The sequence below is a fragment of the Phytophthora cinnamomi genome (genome assembly GCF_018691715.1).
Source record: "Phytophthora cinnamomi strain GKB4 chromosome Unknown Contig0, whole genome shotgun sequence".
In the NCBI taxonomy this organism is placed as follows: domain Eukaryota; phylum Oomycota; class Peronosporomycetes; order Peronosporales; family Peronosporaceae; genus Phytophthora; species Phytophthora cinnamomi.
In genome coordinates, this window is record NW_027150933.1 from 3,229,559 (window position 1) to 3,246,419 (window position 16,861).

The following is a 16,861-nucleotide window of genomic DNA, read 5'->3' on the forward strand; positions in this document are numbered from 1 at the left end:
ACGCTCGGGCCCCTCGAGATTCTCCAGTGGCTCTATGCCCATTATCCCGACCAGTTCGATTGTAACCGCGTGATTGCAGCCGCCGACCGAGACGACTTTTATATGATGGAGTGGGTGCACAGCCTCGGGATATGGCACGCGACGTAATTCACGCCGCTTGTGCCTACTGACATTATTTCCGCACCTAGAGACTGCGAGGCAGCATGAATTGACGTGTATGGTCGAAATTGTCGAGAGAACCTTTTGCCCAGGCGCTAGTCAAGCACATGAACGCCATTTGTTCTCAGTTTCGTAGAAAAATCTTGTGCACGTATTTTTCGGTTGAGAAAGATAAATTTGTAGCTAGCTAGCTCCATCATAGAGGTTTGTTTTGTCCATCGGGGATTGAAGGCCTGTCCTCTAAAGAAATTGGAATCGCAAAGCGTCTCAACTCACGCCACGGGATGGAGCTACATTTTCCAGGCTGGTGGTGAAGACGATGGAGCCATTTGATTGCAAATCAAACGACGCATTGAAGCTGTAAATTGAAGACGAATTGTCTAGTCACATAGTAGCTCGCAAGAGCAGGTAGCGATCCTAACACTGAGCTTCCTGTACCAGTATCAGAAGGAAGATCAACGACCCCACAAGCATACCGCAGAGAGCATTTTCGTAGCCTCCACTGTGCTCATATCGAACATCCCTCCGACGATAGAATACTTTCCCTCAAGGAGAGTATCTGATCACCGTGTGATCTCGATGCCTTCGAATCGATTTTTTCTTCTTACAAGATGAATGGATAAGTATTCTGGTACCATTGCTCTCCATGAGCTACCATCAAACATGTGCACATCAGTTGACGGCAACATTTATTCTTCCGTCCTCATTTAGCGCAAGTTCCAGAGCCTCGTACAAGCCTCGTACAGTAACCAGCGCTGTTCATCGAGGAATACAGTTGAGCGGCATAGACTGCAATTCAGCTGAATCGACTGCAGTCGCGTTTCCACTGAAAAGTAAGCATATTGCAGCATGCCAGCACCTTTCGGACATGTCATGTCCGAAAGGTGCGGAGTAGATACATTGTATCTACTCCGTCTAAAAAACGCGCAAGCAAATGGGCACATTTCGGGAGGCCCCATTGATCCACAGCACTGAATGCATGTTAACAACGAAATCTTGAAGAGCTACCGGTTCCTCTTCATGATGCGGGCGGTAATACAGCAATAGTTATCCCCCGTTCGTGTAAGCAGCGCCGCCATTTACTTTGGGGATATTTTGTACGCATGAAAGGGGTAGTTCAAAGACCTGTGCAACAACTTCGCAACCACTTTCACTTAAGGGTAATCGGAACCAACTTGGCCGACTTCTTTCTAAATGATTCACATTTCAACAAATATTGACTCAAAAAATATGGTGACCACACCGATCGAAAGCTGTGCGCTTCAGCTATCTCCCGGATAGCTCCGAGCTGAGACTACACGCGAATTCAGCGACTTCTGACGTGTTCAAATGTTCACATATTTTCAGAGGCTCCAAATGATTTGGGGGCCCCCATTACCATATGGATTTTCGATCACAATCTATACACATTGTATTCAAAAGCTGAAGTCGGAGGACTCTGGTGTGGATCTAGATGCCTGTTCTACTTGCTCGGTAAAGCTCAGCGTAGACAATGACGATGACAACGACCAGCTCGGAATAACGTCGGGTAATGTCTCCGCTACCGGGCTCTTCTGCGTCTGCTTCGTTGGCCTTCTCCCAGTGCTGTGTCCAGAATTCGATCCTTTCGAACAGAAATTCTATCTTTGTGCCGCTTGAGAAAACCGGCAATCCATTTGTCAGAGAGACCTGCCGCACTGAATTGGTGTTCGCGACCATCGCTGATCATATCAAGAATAATTCCTTTGAGGCGTAGGCGTGTAGCAGGAAATCCGCGCCTAGCGAGGTCGATCAGTCCGTCGACTGTGCCTTCATCTTCGCCGTCTGACAATGCGGACTTGCGTCCAGGCATGATACCAACTTCAGCTTCATCTAAATAGCGAGTCAGTGTACGAACAGCAACTCCATACACCCGTTTCGCTGCTTTTATAGAAAGCTTGCCGTTTCTGACAGCACACACAGATCTCCTCAGATCCACATCCGTCCACTGCTTATAGTTCCTGTTCAACGGCTCTTGCTTGCGCTGGACCTTGCCAATCTTGGTGAAAAATAAGAGCGGCCACCTTTCGCTAACCAAGCGAAATCAACCACCACATGCTTGGTACCAGCGGTACCTATTTCTCCACATCGCGAGGTAATTCGTCCGTCTTGGCAAGATACACCTCTTGATCCCGCTAATCTGCCGACAAAATTGCTTCTTCCTTCTGGCTATTTGTGGTTGTAGATTGCCGTGAGAGTTTGTCATACATCGGCGACGCACTCTGCGTCTGTGGGTCTCGCATCTGTGAACACACCGTGAGTCCTCCCATCAACCAATTGGACCCACACATCCCCGTTGTTGAGCTCATTCGCCAGATTACAACAGCATTCAGCAATGCTTATAGCACGTTCTCTATCAGCAAAAATCTGCACCCCATCGTCCAACTTCGTCACATCTCCGAGAATACTACTACCAGTACAACCAACAATCATTTGTCCCGACAGTCTTTTCCTCTCCTCTCTCGAATGGGAGATCATGCTCATTGTGCTGACATATTTGCTCGGATGAACCTCACGGTTGGAAAACATTCCCAAGGAAGGTATTCATACTTAAGTAAAGCGATTGAGCGCGAGACGGCTAGGTATTAACAACCAGTACTACAGTAGTAGTGCTATTGTAGTAGTATTTTTCTCTCAAGTTATCTCTTGCACGGTACTACACGGTAATCGACTAAAGGCCGTCCCCGACAGACCCCTTCATTTCTCATTGTGGCCCACCAGATCGACGAAGGGGCCTCAACGTGACAGCTCAAGCACGGAGTTGATGAACACGACCTTCGTCCCTGCGGCACATGCCCTTATGCGCCATTTTGCGCCCCATATTGGCGCAGTTGGCCTTCGCCCACTCGCACACATTGTTGTAGGTGACACCGTCACTTCCACAGACGACATAGTCGTTCATGCATCCAATATTGGCCAACTGTGCGCACGTCCAACCTTCAAAATTGTCAGCGGAGATTCCGACGACCAGGAGCGAGGAGATTAAGGCCGCAATGACGAACTTCATGACTTCGAACTTGGGACGAGTGGTGAAAGGTTTCAGGTCCGGGGGGGTGGGGGGTGGGGGGGGTAGTCTCCCGTGAGTTTATGCGTAGTGGTTTGTCGATAAATGCAGAGTGAGTAGGACGACAGCTATACTGTATATATATCCTTCGGATATGTATTACGGGATGCTATACGGGACGCGGTTTATGGGATGAATACTAATAGATTATGGGACTCTAGCAGAGACTACTGGTACGAGTCGTCATACATGTATGAGGACTGGTAGTCGGAGGAGGGCTGGTAGTAGTGGGAGGACGAGTTGTCGTCGGAGGACTGGTAATCGACGATTACGACGATTACTAATCGTCGTAGGAGGGTTGGTGACGGCCGGCGGTGCAGTCGTCGATGGCGGAGCGGTCGTCAATGGTGGCGCAGTCGTCGATGGAAGGGAGGTCGTAGCTGGTGGGATTGTCGTCGATGGCGGATCAATTGTGACCGGTGGGCTCGACGTTGCTGGAGGCGAGGTCGTCACCGGTGGACTGGTAGTCGATGGCGGCGCAGCTGTTGCCGGTGGAGCAGTCGTGACAGGAGGGATAGTGGTTATCGGCGCCTGTTTCAACGTCCGTGGCAGATCAACACGTCGACCTCGCGCACGCCGCGCGTGGGGTCTTGCTGTATTTCCACAATCCGATCTTGAAGATCGTCACGAACTCGTTGAAGAAAGACCACGAGCTTGTTCGGGTGGGGCGGCGTGTGTGGCGCCAGTCACATGTGCCGGTCGTCGTACGTGTTATTGACTCCATCATACATGATAGATCTTGTCGACTGGTTTAGATAACTAGCCTACCCCTAAACGATATAATTGGTTAATTTTAAAATGATAGCCACAGTGATTGGGTATGATCCTTGATACATGTAGCTGAATGCCACGACTGTCTCGAGGTGTTGGTAGTTTGCTTCTTTTTTTCGAAGCAGTCAGCTCGTCCTCAAGTGTGAAACGCGTGACCGCAGCTGGCGCAATGGAACTTCGTGCTAAATGACCTGCCGCCTCTGCTGAAGGAGGAGTAACAGCTTCTGTTGCTGCTACTTTGTCCTCGTCACACCCCTCGTTGCCGTCGGGGCTGGCGGCGACAATAGGTAGGACAGTTGAGACTTCGTGTGCGCTCGCCCGGTCGGAGAGCAGACCCAACCAGTTTTTTTTTTTTTTTTGTGAAACGCATTGTTGCTTTACCTACTTCGGTTCTCCTCGTGCTACGTCTGTTCTTCTTACCTCGCAACTCCAGGAATTTCTTGTAGTTCGGATAATAAATTCTTTCATGTGGCGTGATTTAACCCAAGCATCTCCTCGACATACCATCTCGGTCTACGTTTGTCTGCCCATAAACGCACCGTCACGTTCAGCTCCCCCAGTGTGACGCCGTAGTAGATCGGGGGTTCGAAAATAACGTTCTTGTGGTTGTATATCTCGCTGTTGTACATCTTCGCATAGCGATAATAGGTCTTGAAGTTTGCATTAGTTGCGAGTTGGGCTTCCGGGATGTTTTCCAAGTTTTAGTGTCTCCAGATTTCTTGAGTGGAGTATCCTCGTTCAAACCAGTCGTCCAGCATGCGTCCTTCAACCTTGTACCGAAACTGCTTCAGGTACTTGTAGTTGGGTTGCGCCTTCAATACCGATTCTTCGACCCCCTTCAACCCCAATGCAGCTTTGACATAGCTCGGTCGCAGACCATAGCTTGACTTTCGCCCACATTTTGATGGACGAAAATAAGCCTCTCGTTTCCGTGTTAGGAGATCCAGGACCTGCCGCCCGCAGTAGTCGTCCATCGCTACTGATCGGCGGAATATCAGGAGGGTTGGCCATCAAAGTGGTCATTGAAATCGTCCTAGTGGCTGGGGCTTGTTCAGCTCTGACAGCTCAGACAACGAACGCCGTTGCAAGTATCAGTAGGAACCTGTAAAAATGCATGCCGTGCGAAGAACGGTTGAACTTGAGTGGTAGCGCGTCAATTTGCAAGTGCCGAAGGAGCAGCACCCAAGCAGGACGACGGCATTGCGCCATTTGATATGCACTTAGTATGGTTCACGAAGATACACCTCGGGATGGGACTGCCGGATTAATTAAAATAATTTTTTGTGAAAAGCACTCAGAATGTCTAATCGGATAGTAAATCGGCTGATTTCGTGCCTTAGTTAGAGACGGAAACCCTTATTTATTTCGACCCATCCCTTATTTAGAATTAGGTACCCCTAATTATAATCGGTCTTATGCAGCATCGCGTCAAAGCTATTTTAGAGTCGTAATCGATTTGGTCTCTAAATAGGCTGAAATGTCAGCTCCAACCTCGGCATTCCGAGGAAGTCCGCACAAATAAATCCACCGAGCAAGCGGCTATGCAAACACTAGCCAAGATATCAGTCAAAATAGGAGGAATCAACAGGACGAGCAGAACCAGCGTCCGTGTCGAGGACGCGAAGTATCGCTTCGATCCAGAGGGCAGCTTTGATGACCTCTACGCGAGAGCGGGAGAACGCATCGTAGCCGCGCTAGCTGCTTTCGAAATTAGAACGTTGCGCCCTGATACTAATCTCTACGCTAAGCCAAGTTAATGCGCCACTAGTAGTGCAGCACCACAGCTCTCCAACGAAATTCTGCGGCATACATCGTGTCTCCGCTGTCTCTCTCCCTCACCACTCTGTTCTGACAAGATGGCTTTAGAGCCCAGTTCCCAACTCCTATTTAAGCCGACTTACTCAGATTAGTACCCAGATTAACTTCCTATTCAGTACAAATTACCACGTATCGTTTTTGCTCACAGCCCTGATTTACAGAGCTATACGGAGTGACAAAATCACCGGTTTTCACAATACTGTAATGTGCAATTTTGTGTGATTACGGGGCTTCTCCATGATCCATCACCAGCGTATGGGGAGATATCACCAGCGATTTAGGGAACATCACCAGAGGTTTGAGGATCATCACCAGGATTCCAGATGGGTAAAATCACCAGCCGTTTAGGGTTTCGACACCATCAGGAGGGGTTTTATCACCAGAGTTGTAGTGTATGTCAACAGCAAACACACTCAATATGTTAGGCAATGTGTTCTTGGTAGTAGCTACCAGCTAGGTACGATGCGAAGCGGAGAAACCATATACACGAGGCATTCAGTTATATGACAATAGTGATACGTGCATTAATAAGGTTGAAGTAGTGTCATCGGGTCAAGCGATGCTAGAATCGACGCCACTTTGTCTGCTCCCATGACCGGCGGAGTATGAGAGCTTCTCAGGTCAACCTGGGTTCGCTGTTGCTATGGGAAACCAATCCGTGATATCTGGAGTAGGTTTGGTTGGGATCGACGGTACCATAGCGCCATAAGTACCACCAGCAGAGTTTATTGTAGGAGCAGAACGGTGTGGAAATTGTATTGATGCGTGAGGGGGGGGGGGGGGGGGGGGGGGGGGGCTCGCTGATGATCACAAGTGCTGAAGCGATTGCGGTAGGTGTAAACGTGAGAGGGGAACTGCTATGGTGGCTTGCACTACCATATCGTAACGAATGTGCCTGCGGTGGCCTCACATATATGCTGGAAGGACGTCTGCCACTTCAGTAAAAAGTTGATTGGCTCCGCTTTGTTTCCAATTACACGGGAAGGGTTTTTTTTTTTCGTGGAGCCCTTGAGCCACTAACCTGTTATGCGTCTCGACAAGTTGAGTAGCTCCACGTGAGCGTGGTGGAAGCGGTGGTCTGTATGTCGGATAATCTACAGTGCTTAGCGCAGTGTCCGTGATCGATCGATGCACAATTCTCAGGGAACAGCTCGTATTCTGTGGCCTAGAGCCCGGTTTACGAGAGCCTTGCGTGGTGCCGCTACCACATAGACGTTGCTTGCATACAAATGTTTGCTCTGGGTCTGGCATACCCGGACAGGGAAGCTCGAGTTCATGTGTGCTGTGAATTATGTGGATGCAAATGGAAATTTCGCATTGAATCGTCTAGTACATGTCTGTGTTCTCCCGTCTAATATCCATCCGTCTTCTGGTATATCCAGCCACTGCATACGTCGAACATGAATGGATGTATATGGCTCATTTTATGCCTTGGTTCCTCCACATAAAAATCATCAGCTTCCAGGCTTGCGGTATCGCCGTAGGCGATGTCGAAATTGTACAAATTGGGCCGGCAGATCACCAGCAGCTAGAAGGGAGGTCATCTTGAGTTCTTTCTTGCGCACAGTTAAATTATATAGGGCTTTCAACCTGTCAGATACAATTGGTGTACTGCTGAAGGCCGCTCGCATGTTAACGAATATAAGGAGAGATCTATCGAGACGCTGCACCATTTCGGTTGATTCGCTTCAGCCGACTTGTTCGCCAATTTAAGCGTACGATGGTATTGGTATAAAGGGGTGTTTGTTGTAGCACATCATGGGGGTGTATGTAATGCCTGCCACTGTGAAAAACGTGGATGCAATACCGGTATCCACTGACCTGTAATTTGATTCGCTACTGACTTAAACGATGAACTTAATGCAGATGCAGCATTCCACTCTACAAAAGCCTTGGCTCGACTAATTTTTAACTCGTCTTTTTCATCTGTGCATGCTGTGCGATATCAAAAAGCTGGTCATCCTCGTCGTGGCCTAAATGGTCGAGTTGACATCGTGCTCGGTCGTTGTTTTTGCCGGATAAATTTTGGTATAGTAGAGAGAAAATCGTCTAATGATGTAGCATCATTGGATTCGACACTCCACCACTGCAACCCTGTGCGGCGTGCCCTTGGATATATTGCGACCATCCCTGCTTCCACCAGGATCTGTATGCATTACATCACTTAGTCTTCACTCGGACAGCTATTCAATTACCCTTTGTACCTGCAATTTGGCTTCGCAAGAAGGATGTTCCATCCCAGTTGTGCTGATGAAGCGCGTGGAATGAACCATGGCAGATGCGTACTAGAGTTAGTAAACAGAAAGGTAATTTATTCAATTGACGTTCACTTTGGCATTTACCAACAATACACTACGCATATACTCCGGGGAGACTCGACTTTTCCCGCCCCCCCCCCCAACCTGAAACCTTCCACCACGCGTCCCAAGCCCGAAGCCATGAAGTTCGCCATTGGGGCACTACTGTCTTCGCTCCTGATCGTCGGAATCTCCGCTGACAATTTTGATGGTTGGACGTGCGCACAGTTGGCCAATATTGGATGCATGAACGACTATGTCGTCTGTGGAAGTGACGGTGTCACCTACAACAATGTGTGCGAGTGGGCGAAGGCCAACTGCGCCAATATGGGGCGCAAAATGGCGCATAAGGGCATGTGCCGCAGGGACGAAGGTCGTGTTCATCAACTCCGTGCTTGAGCTGTCACGTTGAGGCCCCTTCGTCGATCTGGTGGGCCACAATGAGAAATGAAGGGGTCTGTCGGGGACGGCCTTTAGTCGATTACCGTGTAGTACCGTGCAAGAGATAACTTGAGAGAAAAATACTACTACAATAGCACTACTACTGTAGTACTGGTTGTTAATAACTAGCCGTCTCGCGCTCAATCGCTTTACTTAAGTATGAATACCTTCCTTGGGAATGTTTTCCAACCGTGAGGTTCATCCGAGCAAATATGTCAGCACAATGAGCATGATCTCCCATTCGAGAGAGGAGAGGAAAAGGCTGTCGGGACAAATGATAATTGGTTGTACTGGTAGTAGTAATTTTGAAGTTGTGTCGAAGTTGGACGATGGAGTGCAGATTTTTGATGATAGAGTAACCTTTGCTGGGCGCTTCAAACGGTGTTCTTGTTATTATCATAGATACTTCAGCTCTCGATAATTTCGACCAAAACTCGTCACACATCAATTCATGCCGCCTCGCGCTGCGGTAATACATGTCAGTAGGTAGGCAAAAGCGGCGGCAATTACGTCGCGTGCCATATCCCGAGGCTGTGCAGCCACTCCATCATATAAAAGTCGTCTCGGTCGGCGGCTGCAATCACGCGGTTACGATCGAACTGGTCGGGATAATGGGCGTAGAGCCACTGGAGAATCTCCAGGTGGCCCGAGCGTGTAGCGTTCTCCGACGCTCGCCACGTGCAGCCTTCCGTGCGGTTCGCGAACAGGAACAGCACGACTTCAAAATGGCCGCCACCAGCGGCCTCGTCCATCGCTCGAGTCGAGCATCCTTCAATGCTGTTTAAGTGCAGCCAGCGTACCGTCTCGAGCCATCCTCCTGCCGCCGCATTGTCCATGGCAGCCGATGTGCAGCCTTCGAACCGGTTGGCCTGAAGCCACTTGATCGTGTCTAAATGTCCTCCCGCAGCGGCCTGATCCATTGCCTGCATCGTGCAGCCTTCCTCCCGGTTAATCTGCAGCCACTTGACCACTTCCAAGTGGCCGTTAGCGGCCGCCTTGTCCATGGCATTGGAAGTGCAGCCCTCTCGCCTCTGCGTGTGGAGCCACCTCACCACTTGCAGGTGGCCGGCACCCGCCGCTTCGTCCATGGCAGCAGTGCCGCAGCCTTCCCGTCTGTGGCGGTGCAGCCACCTTAGAACCGGCAGCTGGTTGTTGGCCGCCGCCGCGTTCATCGCGTCCTGCGTGCAGCCTTCGCTGCGGTTTTCGTGCAGCCACTGCACGATCTTGAGGTGGCCATTGGCCGCGGCGCCGTCCATCGCGCGTGTCGTGCAGCCCTCGTGGCGGTGCTTGTGCAGCCACTGCAGCACCTGCAGGTGGCCGCCGCGCGCGGTGCCGTCCATGGCCTCGCGCGTGCAGGCCTTCCACGACTCCTGGAACCTGTTCTGGTGCAGCCACTTGACCGTCTCGAGGTGGCCGTTGGCCGCGGCCTTGTCCATGGCCGCCGTGGTCCAGAGCGCGAACCTGCCGTCGAACTTCTTGCCGTGCAGCCACTTGGCCACGTGCAGCTGGCCGCTCTCGGCCGCCGCCGTGGTGGTGCGCGTCGTGACGAGCGCGGGCCGGCGCCGGGCCAGCTTCTTGACGGCCTCCAGGTGGCCGTTGGCCGCCGCGGCGTTGAGCGCGCTCTCGCGGAGCACCGAGTGGCCCTTGATCATGTACTTGAACACGTCCAGGTGGCCCTGGGCCGCGGCCTCGCCGGCGCCGTAGCCCGACCACTGGCCGCGCGCCTTGTGCAGCCACTTGACCAGCGGCAAGTTGCCGTTGCGCGCGGCCAGCTCGATGGCGTTCATGCCCACCAAGGGCGGCGCCGTGTGCGCGTGCAGCCACTTGACCACGGCCACGCGGTCGCTCTGCGCGGCCGCGCGCATCTCGTTGGCGCCCCAGAACACGCGCGCGTGGTGCGCGTACAGCCACTGCAGGATGTGCACGTGGCCCGCGCGGGCCGCGCTCTCCACGGCGTCCGTGACGCGGCCCTGCGGGTAGTACACCTCACACAGCCACTGCACGACGCGCAGGTCTCCGCGCGCGGCGGCGTTGGCCGTGCCTCGGGCGAACGCCCACTGGCGGTAGAGTGAGTCGTCGGCCTCGTCGCGCGGCGGCTGCGCGTGAGCAGAGAGCTCCACGGCGCACTGCGCCGCCCACAGGCGCTCCAGGAGATGCAGTCTAGCAGGACCGCGCACGGCGCGGAGGCACGCGCGCGGCACGGAGAAGCGCGGCGAGTAGTCCAGGTACGCCGAGATGGCCGCCAGCACGTGCGGCAGCGCGGCCACGCGCGGGGCGGCGCTGCGCAGCGCCACGGACGCGCCTGTGAGTGGCCGAAGACAGCGGCTGGGCCGCGCGGCCGGCGGCTTGCGCGCGGGCTCGGGCCGCACCGGAACGTGCACGCCGCCTTCGAGGCGGCGCTCAAGTTCCCAGGACGCCGTCATGCCGACGTGAGCGCTGGCCGGGGAATTGGCGACTGAGCTGCTCCACTTCAACGGATTATGGATTTCTTCGAGGGCGTACGGGGATAGAGACGCGTGCAGCGTGAGTAAAGTGGGATCCTTTAGTTCTGGCAGAAAGGGGAGAAGGGGCGTGTAAAGAGACCTAAAAATGTGGAAAGTTGGTTGGGGAGTGTTTTAGTACTACGTGTACTATGGGCTTCTCACGATTGTTACCCGAATTCCGCTGTTTCTCGTTCCACGATACTGTATTATAATTTCCATACTAAGTCGTGGCAAGATACACTGCCGTAAATCTCTTTCGACAACAGGACGAGAATGTTGTGTACTGGCCACTTGAAAAATTTCGGACCCCTCAGATGCTAAAAAATCCCCTCGTTTAATACTATGCCTGTGAGGCTGTGAAAGCCCGCTACAGATGCCACATTTAACAAATTTGGCAAGTCCACCATTAAACACATGGCGGCATGTCTCTTGCACCGGATGTTTCTGATGGCGCCCGGATTTAATCAAAATCAGTGAATATTGTCACTTTATAAAAGCGCGAGTTCATTCAATTCGCGCTATCTACTTATTTTGATTATGTCCTCTGGGATTGGTCGGTGCCCAGAATGGTGCGGTCGTGCCCTGCCGTCGGCCGTCCGGGACGGCCCGTCCCATTGGCGGCGGCGGCTCAACGCGATGGCGCCACAAGGTGGCGTCATCGCAGCCGGCTTGCTCGCTCCGGCGGGTGGCGGTGGCTTGTAGGCAGCTTGGCAGCTGGCAACCTTTAGTCCGGTCAAAACGGTCGAAGAAGGGAGGAGACTAAAATGTGAGAACGAATATGGGATGGATCGCGAGATCTATGGAAGCAGGATGGACGCGACTATTTAATCTGCCTCTGCCGCCGAGTGCTCACTTGCGTCCACAGCAGCGGTAACACACAGATTCAAGTGCCGAGACCTCTTACAACCAGTTGCTGAAGCTCACGTGAGCTGCACAATGTCAAGCCTCTCAAGGCCATCCTTGGGGAAGTGGAGCCGTGCGGTGCAACGGCTTCCTCTGCTCTAGTCGGCCACCTGGCGTCTGTTCGTCAGCGCTAGATTAACTGCGCTTCAGCTCTACAGCCAGCAACGTGTACTCTGTGCGGAAGTTGTTTGCACCGTTGCCAACAATTTGGACTTGCGTTGTCTAAGCGAGCGGATAAAAAGGAAGAGCGTCAGGGAACTAATTTGATCTGCTCCATTCGTGGCAGTCTTTTTTACAATTGTGAAAATCTGCCCCAAAACAACGCCTGAAGGCATGAACATTTTTTTCTGGTATGGATGAGGTATGACGCAAGCTGGAATTCGGGGAGGATGCGGCCAGTTGCTACATGCCTTGTGGAGCTGGTTATTGTATCCTAGAGTTTCTCATAAAAGCACGAGAGCATCCAGTATTTAGATTAAAATAAATGGATCGATATTTGACTGATCAAGTGACTGACTCTGGTACAGCAGCTAGAACATCTGAATGTGCGCTTGCTTCTGCTAAATTCATCATGAATCAATTCGCACCTCTCGCTGCGATTTCGAGTCCCGATGACATGGGGATGGGAGCGCCACAAAGCTCGTACTCCTACCGTAATCCAATGCGCTAATATGACTCTGCTCTTGATCAGAGAAAACAAGGACGGCCAGAGGCGTTTTATCTTCACTTGATACGGAGACGACCTGAATGTTTGCGAGTATCTTGGGCCTGTATATGTATGTGACGATCATCTGCGTGGATCCAAGCACCACTCCGGCAATATTTGGGGCCATAATGAACATGTTGTTGACCAGTGCCGCGTAAATTGTCCAGCAAAAGCTGTTCAGCACGTTCACAATCCCCATTGTGAACGGCATCGACGACGCCGTCTTGGTACTCACGCTCGTAGCCATTGGAGAAGCGTACATTCCGATCGTGGTTGCAATGGTAGTGAAGCCAAATGTTGTCCCTACGGAATGGCGAGATTGACCCATTTTGCCTGACAACGCAAGAATGCTGTAAATTGTTATGGCAATGCACACGCTAATGGCGACGGAGAAAATCTTCAATACATCTCGCTTGTAGTCCGTCCGTCCAGTGGTAGAAGAACCCAGACAGAATCACTCCCATTACCACACCAAGCATTGACGTTGCGAAAGCGGAACGTAGTCATCGATCGCGTAGGCGTAAAACTCGACGGCGTAGCAGTTGGTGAAGATCAGGACGCAAGGCATCACGGACATGTCCCCTGTACTACGATTCCTGCGCCAGCGATTGAAGTCCGGCAGCAACGAGGTGCGCATCATGACGGTCGTGATGATTGTCACGACCTTAAAAATCAGGACGGCGGTGTCGTGGACGCTCATCATTAGCTCGGCCTTGTGTGCTCGAACGCTAGAAGTGAAATGGGCAACGCAACGAGGTACGAATCCGTTTGCTCTTCATTGAGCTGAGGCGGGCAGCTCGGTCATAGATGATGTGGGTCCACAACACTTGTATGACTGTGTTTACGAAGTACCTGGAAGATTTCGAGCACACATGATCGAAAAACTTACGGTCACTCGTTTTTACTAACGTGGAACAGCAGCATCCTCTCGTACAGGGCCATTTTAAATGAAAAATCCTTCAGCTCACACGCTTTTAGTTTACCCGAGACTGCATCCTTGAATAATTCACTTTAGCTCGGCAGCTTCGGAGATTGTATTGACACGAAGTTTGGACTCTTCGATCCATCCTCACCGCTCAGCTTCCTTTCGTAGTTTCCAGCATGGGTAGGCGACTCGATCACGACAGAGACCATTGCTTGGCCATCCAGATTTTCATTCGATACCGGCGGTTTGCGTCTGTAGATGTAAGTGAGGACCAACTGGGTCGTTCCAAGTGAAAGGCCCGCGATGTTCGGCGCCAGAATGAACATGTTGCCAACGAGTCCCGAGTACAGAGCCCAGCAGAAGCTGTTGAGCACGTTCACGATCCCCATCGTGAATGGCATGGACGATGCGGTCTTCGTTCGAATCACTCGCACAATCGTGGCCATGGGCGACATGTACATCCCCACGGTGGTGCCGATTGTCATGAAGCCCATGGTCGTGTCCACCGACGAGTGCGATTGCCCCGTTCTGCCGAAGATGGCGAGGACGCTGTAGACCGTGATAACGATGCAGACGAAAAAGGCGGTGACGAAAATCTTCATCACGTGGCGCTTGTGAGCCGTCCAGCGGTAGAAGAAGTAGTTGAAGAACACCCCCGTGACGATCCCCAGCACGGACGTAGCGAAAAGAGGCAGCATGTCGTTGATGGCGATGGCGTAGAACATGACGGCGTAGCAATTCACGAAGAGCAGGAGACATGGCATCACCGACATGTCGCCCGTGCTGTGGTTCCTGTGCATCCTACTGAAGTCCGGCAGCAGCGAGACCCGCATCATTAAGGTAGTGATAATCGTCAGCACCTTGGCCACCACAACTGCGGTGGCGTGCGCACTCATCTGTAGCTCGAGTTGTGTTGTGGCCCACAGTGTGGGGGCGCGGTACTCGAGATCAAATCTTTGGTCGCTCTGACGTGTGTCCCCCCTCGTCAATGGCCGCGCTGACGTAAAGATGATGCACGTCCACACTTCATGTATGACCTCGCTACACGGAGTTTCTCAGGTCTCACAAGAACAGCATAGCACAACGAGAGCTCACGTCTCTGCAGCCATTCGTGGCCCCGAGGTGTATGGTATTAAAGGGACGTCGTCGGTTATCACCTGGAAGTGACCGCTTCCTCTGGCTAAAGCTCTCCTCTTACTCAGGTGGAGAGGATCCCGTATATCTAGAGACTACCCGAGGCTTTGGCTCTGTTGGGGGCCGAAGCTCACACCGATGAAGAAGGGTTTCTTTACTTGTTGAAGACATGGGGATTTGTGAGATGCTGGTGCAGATTAAAATAGGTTTTCTACAAGACGTGCGTAGTTTCCCCATGTCTAAAGTCGTAGCTCAAGCAGTAGGAGTGAAACTCCCCGAAGTAGGAAGGTAGCCGGCCGACGAAGAGGCTCATTCCTCGATTCGTCGCCTCCCCGGACAGCATTTAAGCTTTTAAGCTATCAAGACTTCGCTCGAGTTTCGCTACCCAAGTTATCTTACTCTTCAAGATGGCCCCGCCGCTCAAATCGCGTTCGCATCTTCTGGTGACCCCTGACCTCATCGGGTTTGCCTGGGAGGCTCCCATCTACTGCAAGATAGTGAAACTGGGCCCACGGTTCGTTCGCATCGAAGGACTCCACGAGGCGGCCGGGAACATGTGGTCTATGAAGCGTTCGGATGCTTCTCACTGCACCGTGACCGCATCCGAAGCTCGCTCCAACACGTCAGGTCCGTTGCTACGACAGGCAGTCATGGTTGAATACGAGAACGCATTCCACCACGGCCAGGTTGTAGCGGCATCGCGGAACCAAGTGTCGATTAGCCTACTGAGCGAAACTCTCCCAAGTTCGGCCAACGACGCAACCCCGGTCGCACCTATCGTCGCCATCCTGCTCGAAGCGCTCTCCTTTGGGACGTCAGAGTGGTCCGTCGACGAAATGATTGAGCTCCACCACGAGATTTTGGATCGTATCTGTGGCACCAGTAACAAGAGCGGGTCCAACAATGTCTCTACGATCCTAGCCGACCTAGTGGATTCATCATCCTTTCCGACTGTGGTACCTGGATTGACTCAAAGACAGGTGATGAGTCGTCTTTTACACTGCAACATGCAATAGATTATGTGTATTATGTTGGCGGAGGAGTCCAGCCCGTACCAGCATCAGTCCGCACGTCGTTCTGTAGACCACCCACCTCTCGGCCTCGAAGACAACTTGCAACCCCGCTTCAAGTCATCGCCCAGCACCTGCTAATGATCAGCTCGAGATCTTCGACCCCGACCTTGATGACGATGACGGCGCCATCAGCGAGGTGTCGGCTGGTCAGCCCCAACTGGATCCGCCGTCACCCCGTAAGTGCGCAGCTAGGAACACGACAGCCAACCAGTCAGCCTCTAAGCCACGTGTCGGATTTCAGGATCCGGGGACCGACGCCGAGAAGGATGCTCAAATCGCACAGCTACTCATTGATCGTCCCGGTTTGACTGAGCGTTTTCTACAACTTCGCTCAGATGCTGCAGTACAGAGTGACTTCGCGGATGCTGCTGCTTCACCTGCTCTAGAAGCTCCGGTGGTTCACTCTGCCACATTACCAGTGCAACATCAACAGGAAGACGGTGGCTACACTCAAACAGGCAGTATCCAGCAGGTGGGCCACGAACAACAGGAGACCAAGTATCGGTCGAAATACGCGTTCGTACCCTCGGTCACGCAGCGGCACATTCACGCACAGATTACAGCTCTTCGATACCAAGGTAAGAGTGTGTCCGTTTTCTCGAAGTGCTGATCAACTCTGGTTTTGTCCTCTTTAAGCCTTTCCCGAGCGTATTGGGGCGTGCGTTTGCCATCGAGTTCGGTATCCGAGCCTTTTAATCATGCACTTCATGCGTTTCACCGACCTTAGTGACAAGGCCGTGTGGATCGCGACGTCTGGGGTCAATATGCAGAATTTTTCAGCCGCAGTCCCGCTACCCGCGGCTCCCGTAGCCGAAGGTGTTGATGACATCATCGACGCCCTCCAGTCACTTGCAACGTACGCGGCAGAGTACTTCTTCCCGGTGCTACGAGACTTCGTTGACAGCCTAGTGACCTTCGCCAAACTACGCCTCAGACAGATGAGGTGGGACCAAGACGACCTCATTCTGTTGGTGAACTGGGTAAACACCGTTCTGGAAAGTTTTCGCATCGAAATGGAGACGGGCACCAGTGATGGCTCGCGTATCAAACTTCGCTGTACCGAAGACGA

At 52.3% G+C, this 16,861-nt stretch overlaps 2 protein-coding genes across 2 annotated transcripts; both read right to left on the bottom strand.

The window, feature by feature from the left end:
* Positions 1–3,408: 3,408 nt before the first annotated feature.
* IUM83_02124 (ankyrin repeat-containing protein) lies at positions 3,409–10,991 on the bottom strand (the record flags this gene model as incomplete). The annotated part of the gene is made up of 3 exons (XM_067926022.1): positions 3,409–3,495; positions 9,369–9,421; positions 9,506–10,991. The coding sequence occupies 3 exons, from the start codon at positions 10,989–10,991 to the stop codon at positions 3,409–3,411; spliced, it is 1,626 nt and encodes a 541-aa protein (XP_067801038.1).
* A 2,680-nt stretch (positions 10,992–13,671) lies between these two features.
* On the bottom strand, positions 13,672–14,481 carry IUM83_02125 (3-like protein; the record flags this gene model as incomplete). The annotated part of the gene is made up of 1 exon (XM_067926023.1): positions 13,672–14,481. One exon carries the CDS (start codon positions 14,479–14,481, stop codon positions 13,672–13,674), a length of 810 nt encoding a protein of 269 aa, XP_067801037.1.
* Positions 14,482–16,861: the final 2,380 nt, after the last annotated feature.